At 39.6% G+C, this 14979-nt stretch overlaps 1 protein-coding gene across 1 annotated transcript; it reads right to left on the reverse strand.

Moving 5' to 3' along the window:
• Positions 1-1413: 1413 nt before the first annotated feature.
• LOC143855065 (Tetratricopeptide repeat (TPR)-like superfamily protein) lies at positions 1414-14655 on the reverse strand. The gene is made up of 2 exons (XM_077365230.1): positions 14405-14655; positions 1414-2821 (listed from the first exon to the last, which is right to left on the reverse strand). Exons 1-2 carry the CDS (start codon positions 14615-14617, stop codon positions 1580-1582), a joined length of 1455 nt encoding a protein of 484 aa, XP_077221345.1. The 5' UTR covers positions 14618-14655; the 3' UTR covers positions 1414-1579.
• Between the last annotated feature and the right edge of the window lie 324 nt (positions 14656-14979).

The following is a 14979-nucleotide window of genomic DNA, read 5'->3' on the forward strand; positions in this document are numbered from 1 at the left end:
TGGTACGACCTCGGCTTCTATGGAACCGGTGATCCCAATAGATTCCGCAGAGAACAGATGATGTCCCACCGTCAACTTGAGCTTGATGACATTTCAAGGGAGTTTCCATCTCACTACCACTATAGTTTTGGGAGCATCACTATTAGTCTGTAAATTGCTAGTTGATTTGGAGCACTTGTCACATGGCTTATGTGCGATAGATAGCCTTTCTACTCCCATTCCCTGCTTTCAACTGATTCTGGTAAATAAGTACAGTTCTGTAGCATCTTAAGTGCATGCTTTTGAATTTTGATAGGGAAGTGATAAATGCGCCCTTATTCATTACATGGGACACCCAGCTGCAGTGTATCTATGACTGCAGAGGGGCTGACGTACTTCACATGGGAAGGATTCAACCGACCTGATTGCCACTTACGCTGCAGCTGGGTGTCCAAAGTAATGAAAAGTGACGCATTTATCATTTTCCTTCTGTTCAGTATCTTCAACTACTTATCAAAGCTCTTAGGTTCATAGGCATCAATGGCCTGAATCATGAAGGCAAAGTGAATATATTTTCCAGACCTTAGCTCTTTTTCAGACCTTTTTTATAAAAAAATTTGACCTTAGCTCTTTTTCAGACATTAGACGACAATATGGCAAAATGTTGCACTAAATAAACTTTCCCTGCATTCATTCCAGACAGCCCTTGTATGTTGTGAAAGGAACTCCATTAAAGGCACATTATGCTTCACTCAGGATTCTACAAGCTAGAACTTGGATTTTTAAGCTAAAACCTGGATTTTATAAGCTAAAATCTGGGTTTTACAATCCTGTAAATGTGCAATCCAGGTTTTGGCTTATAAATTGTAGGTTTTGGCTTGTAAAACTGCAGATTTGGGTTTCAATAGAATCCTTGTATACAAACAGCTGCCAAAGAGCCAGCCATCTTCTAAATTTCATAAAATCCTTATATCCAAACAGCAGCCAAATCTGGGTTTCAATAAAACCCTAATCTAATAGAAACATGGTCATCCTTGTATCCAAACAGCAGCCATAATCAAATAGAAACCCTAGACTTGTACCTCCCAAGAACAAGGTTCGGATTTTGGGCTTCACCGAAAGAAAAAATAAAAATAACCTTGAGAAACCACGGAAAAAATGCTTGAAGCTGTGTGGAGTGGAGAACCAGAGAAGGATGAAGAGGGAGAAGCTTTCGTGCGTGGAGAAGGCATTACGGAGAAACCCTTTTTTTACGTTATGAAAGTTGAACTCGAAAACTTTTTCTCGTATTAAGGGGACCCACAAACACCAGCGAATGGGAGGCTTTTTAACACTACAGCGCAGATAAGTTAGCTGCGCTACAGCGCAGGAACGCTTCTCTCGTATTAGTTATTTAAAACTAGTAATGATATCAAAGAAATCAGTCCAGTAAAATTTAGAAGGCAGCCTTATCAATTCCCAACTTTTATTATCAAAAGAAATAGCAGCATGGAAAATTGCAAGGGATTTTACCCTCTCTACCAAAGACACAACCTGAAAAATTCCAAACTCAGAGGAAAAAAAAACAACGTTTTCTCCATTGTATTTTGAAAGTCTCATTCTACACACACACCTTCTCAAGCAACTTCTCAGTGGCCTGACTCACCTGCACCTTCTCCATCTTCAACCTCCGGCGTATCACATGACTAGTTCTTCCAGCGGCAGCATAAGTCCGAATTAGCGACTCGAACGCCTCAGCTCCAACATCACATTCAGCCTTGTTCAGAATCTGAAGGAACCCTTCAGCACCATCAACATCCCTATCTCGCTCCAAACGTCCCATCACTGTTTGAACAATCTCGGACGATGGGACCCACTTCCTACCATCCCCTCTCCCTGTTGAAATTCCATTGGCAATGCACTCAACTGCTGATTTCACCTCCCCTTTCTTCAAATGATAATCCATAAATATCTCCCATGTTTTTATGTTTGCCTTCGCCCCCCGCATTTTTGCTCTCTTCTTAAGTTGTTCTGCCTTCTCAAGCATTTCAGCTTTAGCATAAGCTTCGATTAAGACGTTTGCCACCCGAATGTCATATGTCTTACACCCAGATTCCCATTCTCGAAAACACTTCTCAGCACCTGGTAAATCATTCAGATTCACCAACACTTGGATCATATTCAGATAGCTTATATTTGCCATTTTCGAAAATGCTAGCTTCAGAGACCTCCAGACTCTATACACTTCAATAAGATTTCCAGCCCTGCCATACAATGTTATTAGAAACTGGAAACCCACAAGATCCTTGCACGCATTTCTCTTTTCAAGCTCTTTGAGTGCCACTTCTGCCTTCTCCAACATACCAGCATCAACATAGATAGACGCTAAATTGCTATAAGTTGTCCAGTCACTGGTAACTCGCCCATCCCTTTTCATTTCTTCAACGACCCTCTCGACCCCAGCAATGTCATTGGCAGCAGCAAGGGCCCGCATCCAGACATTGTAAGTGAAACAATCTGGCATTATATCATCAGCTTTCATTTCTTGAATAATGGAGGGAATTTTCTCAGGATGACCAGTTTTGGTGTAGAGAGTCATCAAGCTGTTATAGGCCATGGAGGACGAAGCAAAACGGAGTTCCTTCATCTTTTCCATGAGGGCTTCGGCCTTCTCTGTCATTAGCTCCTTGCAATAACAGTTGAGAAGTGCACCATAAGATAAGTGGTTCTTTGTTGGCTCTGGGAGTTCTGTGAAGTATTTTTCTGCAGAGGAGATGCCTCTGGCTTTGGCAACGAGATCGATTCGGATCGCATGATCGCTCAAAGTCAAGTTCATTCCCCTTTTGGCCATTGTTTCTGAAAGCTGCAGCAACAAAGATGATTTCATAAGTCTGTGTTTCTGCGTATGTATTGGGATAACTCATCCCAGGTGCATGCATGATGAATTTGGGATTATCAATAAATTTCTGTTACTTTCCAAAAAAAAAAAGAAGAAGAAAGATCACTCCATAGATAGTCCACAATTAGCTTTATAGGCTCGTCAGCATCAGTGTAGCAGTAGAAGAAGGAGACAAGCTTTGCTACCAGTAAACATTGCCACCTAACAGAAAACTATCACTAAAGATTCATCTTGAAATAGTGCAGAAAACGTTCATTAAGTAAATAATGAAATGCATATTATTATATTTGAAAAATGACTAAGGTAACATATCCAGCACAAGCAACTCATAAACCTTTTATACTAGAAACTGATATCTCAATGCATTGGCACCTAAGGGGATGCATTGACTATGCTAAAAAAATTGTTGAAATTATTTCATTTTCTTGAATTGGAAACTTTTTTCCCTAGCAGAAAAAGAAACACAGCTAAAGCATGAGTTGTTCCTTACAAGGTTTTTGATGAAAAAAATATTATAAAACTAAGCGTGGGAAAAAAAAATTTGAAAAAAGTAAATTCAAGAAAAATTTCAGAATAGTCAAACATGCCCTAAGCATCACAGACTCAAGGATAAAGAGGTAATCTCATGATATAGTTTAGCTTTCCAAAATTTCATAATTTTCAAGGTGTCTAGTGACAGGTCTACAGTCTCTCGTCTTGGTCCATGTGGGGCTCGTGATCGTCCCATGACAAGGCAACTAGGCAAGTCAGCCACACCAACTTGTAGAGGCTTTAACTTACAACGTAATCATAAAAGGAAAGCTAGATTCACAAACACAATAAAACAAGAAAGCACAAGCACCAAAGAGGAAAGCAAGTGATCTTTATTGATAAGTCAATGTACACAAATACAAAGGGGGTCCCTGAAAATTTGGTGATGAGAATGGGCTCCCTATTAGGTCTACTACAAGCACACTGCTCGATGGCCAAGCAAACTCCCATGGCAAAGGGGTAAGGCATCTACCCACCTTAGTTAGCAGTGCCTTCCAAAGGCGTTACGAAAATCATACTTTTGAGAATGAACCAGAGATGAGACAAGCCAATATGTCCCAATATTTAGAAATAATGCCACTACAATGAAAAAAGGCACAAGCCATAGATGTGATGGGCCGTCAGCCGAAATGGATGTAACACTCCCACACCCAATTATGGTGATGCCCTCATCGGTGCCTTTGGCACGTAAGCTTTGAACTTGTCTTTTGGTAGGTGGAGCTTCTCTTTGGGTTCCTAGAAGAATTTGGACTCAGATAGCCCCCTTACACTTCATGAGGTAATCTGGCTTTATGGGACCTTCTTCGTGGCATGATGCACTCAGCCCTCATATGGTGTCCACTTAACATGTAAAGGATGTTGCATCAGGTTCATAACAGGTCCAGATGCCTCTTTATTGGTCATCTTGATCTACATGGTATGGCTTTAGACAATTAGCGTGGAAAACCAAATGAATCTTCAACTGCATGGGGAGTTGGGGCTATGAAAAAGACTTCTCCGAATCGCACAGTAGGAATTGGGCTTTCATTCTTCCAAACCAAGCCTTTGTGCAGCTTCCAAATGAACTTGAGTTAGCTTGGGTTGCTCTTCACTAGCACCAAGTCTCCAACCATCACTGGCTGGTCTTTGGTCTTTGTAACCCACTGCTGCATACTCTGGCAGCTTTCTCCAAGTAGACTCTCGCTATATTTGAATTCATGTGCCACTCTGCAATCAAGTGATAGGATGGATGGTTGCTTCCATCCAGTGCCAATGGAGTGTTGAGTAGAAGGTTGCAAACCGGTAGCTATTTCAAAAGGACTCTTGTTGGATGCAGAGTTCCTTTGCCAATTAAAACAAATTTGGCCCACGTCGAGCAAGTGGGACCCAATTTCAATGCTTACCACTTGCAAAGTGACTCAAATATTCTTCAAGAAGGGTGTTAGACCTTTCTATTTGGTCATCCGCTTGAGTAGGGGTGTAAATGGATATTCGAAAATTCGATTACCGTCCGCATCCGAATCCGTTTCAAGTGAATATTATCCGAATCCGTTTATGAGATATCCGGCTCTTAGCGGATGCGAATCTGGTAAATACTATATCTGATCCGTTTAACATCCGTATCTGAGAAGTACATCCTTTTTATTTATTATTAACAATATCATTAGTATTTATTTTTAGTAATGACACACTATCTTTTGTTTCTAAAAGAAAAGAGAACTTTGTTAGGAATTTTCTTTTTAGAAAATAAACAAAAACAAAAAGTGTTTTGGGTGGGAAATTGAGTAATTTCGTTTTAAGGGCATTCTTGGAGTTTGACATGGCTTCTTTATGAAGCAACAAATGTGGGGTTGTAGGATGATGAATGAGACAAATAGATGATGGCGACTGAAAGAAGATGGCATAGCTTCTAGAGAATTCTAAAGCAAAAGGGCCATCTAGGTCATTGATGGTAAATGGACGGCTCATGTCAATTTTCCAACTTAGGGTTATATAAAAATCCAAATTGCAATTAAAAGAGGGGACCTCTAAGGTTTGCAAGGAGAAGCAAGAGAGAGGAGAAAGGAGGAGGCCGAGGCACCATCTCCGGCATTCCTTGGTGCCCCCAACCTCCACCAAAATCCATAGCTGCCCCTCTCCACCTTCTCACGGCCACCTCCATCACCGCCAGTCACCTCCATCTCTAACCTAATCCCCATCTCCATCCCCATTTCTCTTCATCTTCCACCATCAGCACTCCCACTTCCCCTGTTCAAAATAGCCCAAACCCATTCCATCATATACACCAAAAAAAAAGAAGAAAAAAGCCAAAGACCACTAGCAACACCATCCATCTCTCTCTCTCTCTCTCTCTCTCTCTCTCTCTCTCTCTCTCTCTCTCTGCCTTTGTTTTAAAACGAAGAAGAGGATCTCATATATTTTAGGGTTTGGGAGTTAATTTTGAGAAGAGAAGGTAGTGATCTGGTTTTAGGGTTTGGAAAATTCATTCGAGGAGCAAGGAGAAGAAAGATAAAGTGCTGCAATAAATTTTCGAATTTACCGGATAAACGGATACGGATAATATCCGAATTCAAACAATATCCGCTGGAATCGAATTCGGTAATAGATATTAAATATCCGTCGAATCCGAATCCGAATTCGGATAGTGTATACTGCAATCGAATTCGGATATAGCCATATCCGCTTCGAATTCGATCTGTTTACACCCCTAGGCTTGAGGATGGTCAGCTAGTAAAAAAATTAACTAGGTCCCCAAACATTTAAAAACTTCAGTCCACCAGCAACCAGTGAATCGAGAATCACAACCGCTGACAACCTTTTTAAGGTTCACCCCAATATTTTAGTACAAGTCGAAAGAACCGTTTGACCAACTCTTCTACATTGCAATGCAAGCCTATGAGGGTGGAGGACCATACTGTGAAAATTGGTCTACCACCACCAGAATAGAGCTTAGATCCCCAAACTTTGTAGCCTACGATGAAATAAAAGAGACCCTCCCTCCCGCCCTCCCTCAAGGACTCTTCAGACAAGTAACGACATGGTTTGAAATATCGATCTCGTATCGACCATATCAACCCATACATATCCATATCGGTCAAGACCAATATGATAATCGACCTTGCATCAAAAGAAGAACAAAGCACCTATTATCAGCTTGATATCAGCTGGTATGAATGGTATATTGTCATAATTGAACAAATCACCTCTCTTGTCCTTGAACGTATTATTTAATTTATATTATCTGTAAGGTCTCGTGTTTGAAAGAAGCTTGAGAAGCTCGAGCTTAGAAAGATTGCATCCGGTGATACCACAAGTCATATATTACATGATAGTTGATACATAGCTACATGCATATATAATAATAAGCCCAAAACAAATAGCATATAGATTATAGAACATGATATATAGCTACATGCGTAAAATAACAAGCCCAGAACAAATGCCCCTTTTCATTACTTGGGACACCCAGCTGCACTTTATCTATGACTGCAAAAGGTGGTGTACATCACATGCAATGGATTTAAGGGACCTGATTGCCATCGTACACTGCAGCTGGATGTCCCAATTAATGAAGAGAGGCGCAATTGTCATTTCCCCAGAACAGTAGCATATAGAACATGATATATAGCTCTACATGCATAAAATAACAAGCCCAGAACAAATAGCTTCATGTCCCAAATAATAATAATAATAATAATAATAATAATAATACAATTATAAAACGAATTGAAACCCCAAATATGCTATTCAGTAGCAGGACAAACCTTGATCCCCTCGATAAAAAAGGCAAAGCTAATCAGAAGAAGCAGAGACGGTATAGAAAATTAAGAAGAAAGCATAGTGTCCTGGCAAGTAGCTTCAGAAGTTAAACAACCTTGTGAAGACCAGCACCCTTCCATAAGGGCAACACTGCAGAGGATGCTAGTTTTAGCATTGCTATATATTTGTAGCATTTATAATCATTTAATACATAAAGAGTTATTCTTTAGAATATTTTTTTCATTTGAATATTGGAGTTATTCTTTAGACTTTAGCGTGATATTTTCCTGACTTGTGCAAATCTATGATGATTTTTCTTCGTAGTGAGAACCATTCAGTATCTTTGGGCAGTCTATTTTTACTATGAAAATAAGAGGACCCAGGCTTTTAATAGGAACTCAAGTATAGTGGAGAGAGATGATTAGAAAGGTGTTGGAGAAAACCTAGGGTAGCAGTAGGATCACCTGTGTCCAGCTCATTGTGTGGGAACAGCTCATGATGAGTTTGTGTTATTTTGTCTTTTATTGGTCCCCTCCATGATGCAGACAGCAGTTGAGGATAGATTGAGCTTTTGAAATTGAGTTTGGGGCAACTATGGGGATGTTCAGACTGTTTCCTTCCAATTATAGGAAGCAATAACATGGCAGGTGTATGAACAAAGCATGCCTTCCGCCTTGAAAGATAAAGGGCTTCTGTTGTATGGGATGCTTTCCCATTGAAGAGGGCTTCCGTCCCTAGTTCATGTTCTCAACTTTTAATTTGGTCTGCCTTGATCAAGGAAAATAAAATGAAGCATTTGTTTCCAGGTACTATCACCACTAGTTCATGTTCTCAACTTCTTTATGGATGATTAGCATAAGGGCGGAAGCTTCAATGTCTGATTCTAAAGGGCTGTTTGGATACATGGATTTCAGAATCCAGGTTTCAATTTGAAAGCAGTGTAAAATTCTGGATTTTACAATGGAAGTAGGTTGCATACGAAGGGTTTAAGTAAGAAATGCAGGTTTTAGAAATCTGCCCCATCCTGAGATTTCTAAAATCTGGAAACATGGGATGATCTCCTACTCTCTTCCTAGACAGAAAGAAGGGCGAAAAATCAGAAAACGACGGACGGTCACCTTCTTCTCTCGTCTCCCATTCAGGATTTTGAGGAAATCCAAGATTCTAAAATCCGCGTATTCGCAGGTGTCCTAAGATGAGCTCAACGAGAACAGAAATCTCGTGTGGAACAAAAGGTAAAAGCTCGTTTAATAGTACATGTTAAAACTACATAAAATCTGCGTATCAAAACAGCCCCTAAATCACACATCATTGTTAAATTCAGCGTACCACCTGTGAGGTCATCCTCTCTTTTTTGAAAATTGACATATTTCATTAATATTGAAATAGCATTCGGGACCAAGGGTCTCAGCCTGCATTACAAAGTGTCGAAGACAATTGGACCAGGCATACCAGGAACCAGAAAATAAAGCATCAAAAAAAGGCAAGAACTACAGCATATCACCTCTTGCCTTCTTCCTTCCATTAACAGCCTAACTCTTAACATTACAACTAAATTTTCTACATCCTTCAAAATGAACCCCAAAATTCTGAGCATATACCATAAGCCCGGAGGACAAAACTCTGAATGACTCACTACACCCAAAGAAATACGATAGAAGAAAAATATCCAGAATTAAAAAAGTCTAAGCGAAAGACATAATCTCTCAAGCCAAGACTGTGGAAGTTGCAAACATCTGGATTCAGTCAATTCACTTTCTTTCAAGGTTTTAAATCTCAGTTTCAGTTTCGGTTTCGGCCATCAACGAAACCGAAACGTTTCGGTTTCGATACGAAATCTTGTAAAAATTTCACCGAAATTTACGTGAAATTTTGGAAAATTTTGAAACGTTTAACCGAAATTGCCGAAATTTCAGGTGAAATTTTGTACTTCACCGAAATTTCCAAAACGTTTCACTGAAATTTTCGAAATTTCACCGAAACAAAACGTTTCGGCCGAAATTTCCGAAACGTTTCGGCGAAGTTTGGTACTTTTCCGACTCAATGTGAATTTCGTTTCGCTTTCCACCGAAACCGAAATATTTCGGCCGAAACGTAATTTAAAACCATGCTTTCTTTGTTATGAAAACCTAACCTTGTATCCTGGATAAACAGAAAAGCTGTGAACCCGCTCCCAACACCCTCCCCATTCCAACACTTCTACCCTCCAAACATTCTAAGAATTTTCTTAACCATCTACAGACAAGATAAAAATGGGGAAGGATTGCATCCTAGGCGAATAACCAAGAGGTCTATCAAGCCCAGGAGAATCAACTTCCCACAAATTACTCTTTTTCTCCATTTGTCTACAGCCTTAATTGGCCAAAACACCTATTTCCTGCCCTATTTCCTCACAACACTATGATCCATTCTTCAGTTCTTTCTCTCATTTTTCCTCTTCTTCTTTCCTTCTTCACTTTATCTATATAAAATTTTTTTATCACTTTCTAAACCAACTAGCTACCGGGGCCGACCAGGGCCGGAAGGCCTTTTATTTAGGGTTGGTACCCACGGCCCCCTGCTTTCCAACTTCCTTCTCCGAACAGACCTCCCTACTTTGATGATGACCTGTGAGGTCATCCTCTTATTGTGGCAAACCAGAGAGGCAGTGACCTAGAATCATAAGAATCTTAACCGCTGCAGGTCAGAGATGCAGTCTGTTAGAGATTCTCAGGGTGCAACCAAATTGCAACAATGATAATGATAAGGTCGATTATGTGTATAACTTTGTTGGTGACGAGTTATTTTAGTACTTTTCCTAGGCATTATCACGAGGATCGTCTCTGTAACCACCTTGAAAGAACTTCATCGGAAGCTCTCGCTGATGTACATTTTCTATTTCAATATACAGTTGTCTCCCAATGTTTACCTTTATTTCATCGTGCAGATTCAATATTATGCAGAAAAGCATAATAGCCATCTTCTCAAAAGACAGACAACAACCAAGGCAATCTGGAGTGTCCATAATTACACCTGTCACATACACATTCGTCTCATAAAGATATACAGTGCCTATTCTATTCCAACAGTACATATCTACTGCCCTGATTCATGCATTGTTCCTTAGTCTGGCACCCCAAGCCTTCACAATTCCATCCCTAGCAACACTCTGCACATTCATTTTGTCCAGCAACGGCCATATAGCCTATGGTGCAACCTATTGGCACATGTTCTTAGCCAAGAGGAGACGTCCATTTGCCTTGAAAGGCATCACGTATACTAATTGTCTAAAAGGGAATGTTGTGGCTCAATAAAATTCCTTGGCCCAAATGATGAGAACTATGAAATTTCTCCCCGTATAACACCACATATATTGAATGGCAATTATTTTATTAAAGAAGGAAAAAGAAGTGAGATGATCCAATACAAGCCAAACAAAATAGAACAAAAGTTACAAAGGAAGAACATCCAATAGTTCTAGAAATTTACAAAGGAAGAACATCCAATAGTTCTAGACCCAGGCTATTCACTCCTAGACAGGCCAATCGATCATGTCATGATTTGCGGATCTCCACACATGATGAAACCTAACTTGATGGCCTTCTATCCACCCCAAAATCTCCTCGATGTCATCGGCAAACCTCCAAGGAAATCTAGTCCCCGATGATAGCCATCTAATCATGTTTTTAGAGTCTCCTTCAACAATAAGCCAGCCTAAATCCAATAAGTGAAAGCCAGCTAAAGCTGCTTTCACCTCAGCATTTGCTGAGTCAGTACCGCTAAGCAGCCCAAAATACTCTTTTTTTAGAATACCTTCCATTGTGTGAATGAGGCCTTCCACTCCTGGTGGATTTGGGTTTCCTAGGCTTGACCCGTCAAAATTCAGCTTGATAAAACCAGGGGGGATTCCATCTAGGCAACTGTTTACTACCGTGAATGAAGCTTCTTCTTAACTCTGCCCAAGACCTTCGCATAGATGATTCAGAAACCCCTTTAAATTCAGGGAGGGCCCGGCCCAATGAACTATTAAAGAGAAGATATGCTACTTGTCTAAGGTTTACATTTGTGTGTGTGGAAGGGTGTGTAGGTGTGGGTGGAGTTTTGGTGGGGGAGGCTAAAGGTTGGTTAAAGGTTGTTACAAAGCTACCTATCACATCCTATTTATCTTATTAATATATTATCATGCCTCTTCTCTAGTAACACGGATTGCCCTTACTCGGGCAACTTTCCTTATTCGCCTTATTCGCACGACCAAGCCTTCACAATACCATCTCTACGACCAAGCCTTCGCAATAACATCTCTAACACCACTTTGGCACAACCATTTCACCCAGCAATGCATCACACGGCCTATAGTGCTACCCAATGAAGATGTTCTAACCCAAGAGGAGTATCCTAATTAGACTTCAATGGCACCAAGCACATTATTTGTCTAAAACTACAAGTGAGTGTTGTGGTAGAGTACCATTACTTGGCCCAAAAGATGTTCCTCTATGACAGAACCACGAATTTGTCCTTGTATACCTACATTGGAGAAGCTTGGGTCAAACGAGTAGTTCTCACTTTCCCAAGGGGCTTCCTTAACCATTCCTAATGTCCAACTACTTGACCATTCCTAATGTCCAACTAATTGTATGTGCTTTGTATTCCGTTTTACGTATATCAAAATAGATTGCCAATTTCCATACGAAGTGCAGCTTTAGCGCCCTTCCCTTTAACCGAATGTCTGGATTTTGAGCATTTTTCCTTTCATTAAACATGTGTTTTGTAGTGTTTGTGTGAGTATTCTCAGTCACAAATAGTTTGAAATTTTCTAAAATATCATAATATTTTGCTATTTTTCAGCAAACGACAAAACCCCAAAACTTTCCCAATATTATGAAAAATCATCGAAATATCTATCTTCATATTTTTACAGTAAAAATATCAAAAAAATATCACGATAAATTCACGATATTATTTGTTGTCTTAATTTTTCTTTAAACTTTATATTTTATATAAATTTTAAAACTTTTATTTTTCAGCTTTATTTTCGATATAAACCCAAAATAACAAAAAACTTAAAATATCTCGAGATACACCCTTCCTGGGAAATTCCCGAGACTTGTACATTTTAAAACTTTTATTTTTTCAGCTTCACTTTCGATATACACCCAAAATAACAAAAAATTTAAAATATCTCGAGATACACCTTCCTGAGAAATTCCCGAGACAAAATATTGTGACTGGTGGTGCTAGAGGCAAAAGAACCTGAAGGGTTGCAAAGTTGTCTCATTGTGCATCGGTGCTAGTACAGTGTCGTATAGGCATGCCAAAAGTCACATAATTCATGAAGGCCTGCGCTCGAGATCAATTTCTCATGACATTCTTTTTTTATCTGACATTCATAACCATTATTTAAAACTTCCCCGAGTCAATAATTGACTCACCCGTTAGTTTTGGCCCTACCAAGTCAATAAAAAAACTCCATTGACTAGCATGAGTGACTAAAAAAACTCACCGCGCCAATCATCGTTTCATCCAAATCAACTCACTTTTACAATTTGTGAGTTCTTGTCTGAGTACAAGTTTTTAAACAATGCCCGTTGCCCCATAATTTTTTAAGTGTTACAACTCCATCAAGCAACCATTTTTCTCATGGAACTTCTTTTTCTTTGCCTCAAGTACTTTCTTGAAATACATTGCCTCAAGTACTTTCTTGAAATACATTCCACCACTGGTTCACTTCAAACGCTTTCAAATTAATGAGCTTCTAGTTGGTTGAAGACATTGCTGCGTATGGTTCCTTTTCCTCTTTGACAGTCAGCAACTCTGTTCTACATATGCCATAACTTCCGATCAATCTTTTTAACTTTACATGAAAAGCATTGTGTCGTGATAATTTTAACTATTCATGCACGATTATGGTATCATAAAACCCGATTTCCCTTTAGCATCTCTTCGAAGTTCTTGATTTGCATTCTCATCATTTGTGTGAAACACACAAAACTGAACCACAGAGAGAACATTTACCTACCATGAACACTGAACACATTCTCTCGCTTCTCTATGCACGTGAAAAACTCATCAACCTCTATGGCATGGGTCTATCAATCCATATACAGTTTAAACTCTAATAATTAATATTGTCGATGGCCGCATTTTATATAAGTTATTATAGAGTATTAATTACCAGAAAGGTGTTGTCTAACCCCAACTCCTACCCCTAGCCACATGGCACTTCCTTCGTCCAACTATTTGTCCTTGTCTTGCCCACGTTTTTTGTGTCTATAATCACTGTCAGGCATGAGTCTAGTGCTGCTGCCGTGATTGAATCTGTCATCGGTGCCGTTGCCATCGAGACTGGAGAACGTTTCTTATGTACCTACATACAGTATACACTTATATACAGTATGTATTTTTGAACAACTTATCGTTCACCTACATGTAGTTTAAACAACTTTTTCTAAGAGGAAACTATATTATTTGGATTCTAAATTTACACATGTCGAATCCTAGCAACAGCCTATTCCAGTAAAAGAAAACGTTAAAAGATAAACCCCAGTTGAAAGATATCTAAGTTTTGAAAAGTGGACAATTTTTTTTTATCAAAAAATGTGGACAAATAGTCTGGTCTGCAAAGAAAACCCAAGCCAAAAATCCACAAAATACTGTTTCAAACGCTATTGAATCCGGTTAAAATATAAAAAATGGAACTCGGCCACCAGGATATTTTGAACTGTTAAAGTATAAAAGATAAATAACGCCTTTCTCCAACAGCTTAAGCTTTTGGAGAAGTTGGTAAGTTATCATGGTATAAGAGCCAAACGTCTCAAGTTCAAACCTCCCAGATAGCAAAAATCCACATGCGATGGTCGGCCCAAAGTGGGACCACATGTGCCACGTGTTTGCCAAGTCAGCCACATGTGCGGGGGAGTGTTAAAGTATAAAAGATAAATAACGCCTTTCTCCAACAGCTTAAGCTTTTGGAGAAGTTGGTAGGTTAACATGAACTTTGAAATTTAATAGACAATATTTCATTGTTTAAAAAATAAAGTTAGCAAAAATCAATTACAAATCCACATAAAAAAATGCCAACATCTATGCAGCTCATTATTCAAAGGATTATTAACCATAATAATGATGATCATGACTCATGAGGATAGTAGTAATGATGATTAAAGCTCTGATGAAGAAGGAAGAGATATTCATGTCTAGGGTTTGAAAATGTGGAATGTAAGAGCTATCATTTTTTCTAGGGCTTGAAAATGTGAAAAGAGAATATATATAGAAATTCTACGGTTTCTCTCTGTATGTTACCTTGAGAGCAGTGGAGTATCTCTTGCGTTGTCGAAGCTTCTTTACGGAGAGTCCGACTTCCCATTTCGGAGCTTTTTTGGGTCCGTTAAGGAAGAGATTGAGCTCTCTTCGAACGCTCTCTTCTGAGCTCCCTTCTCTGAAGAGAGTCTTATAGAGAGCTTCTTCTAAGTATTTTTTGGGCCTCCGAACCAGAGTCCTGCTCATCTGCGCCATCTCTCTCTCTCTCTCTCTCTCTCTCTCTCCCCTCTTTATAAACGGGAGGAATGCTTGGATAGAGCGCGCCCCCACTGAAAGGTAGAATGCGTCCCACCATTGACAGATCTGAACCGTCTATTAGATCTTGATTTGGATGTCTAATGGGCCTAAAAGTCCCATCGATCAATCAACGGATCCGATTGCTTTAGTGTCTCGATCACTGTCTGGTTCAAATTGGATAGTCCATCGGAGTGTCACAGTAGGTAATACCCATTTTGTACACAGTTAAATTTCAAGTACCGGGCAATGTGTTAGGGATCGGTGGAGGCCAACCCTAACGCAACCCGAGATAGCATTCCCTCGACCCTAACCCAACCCAA

This window comes from Tasmannia lanceolata, unplaced genomic scaffold (genome assembly GCF_043159265.1).
Source record: "Tasmannia lanceolata isolate RefF3 unplaced genomic scaffold, GAP_Taslan_0.1 ptg000020l, whole genome shotgun sequence".
Classification (NCBI taxonomy): Eukaryota; Viridiplantae; Streptophyta; class Magnoliopsida; order Canellales; family Winteraceae; genus Tasmannia; species Tasmannia lanceolata.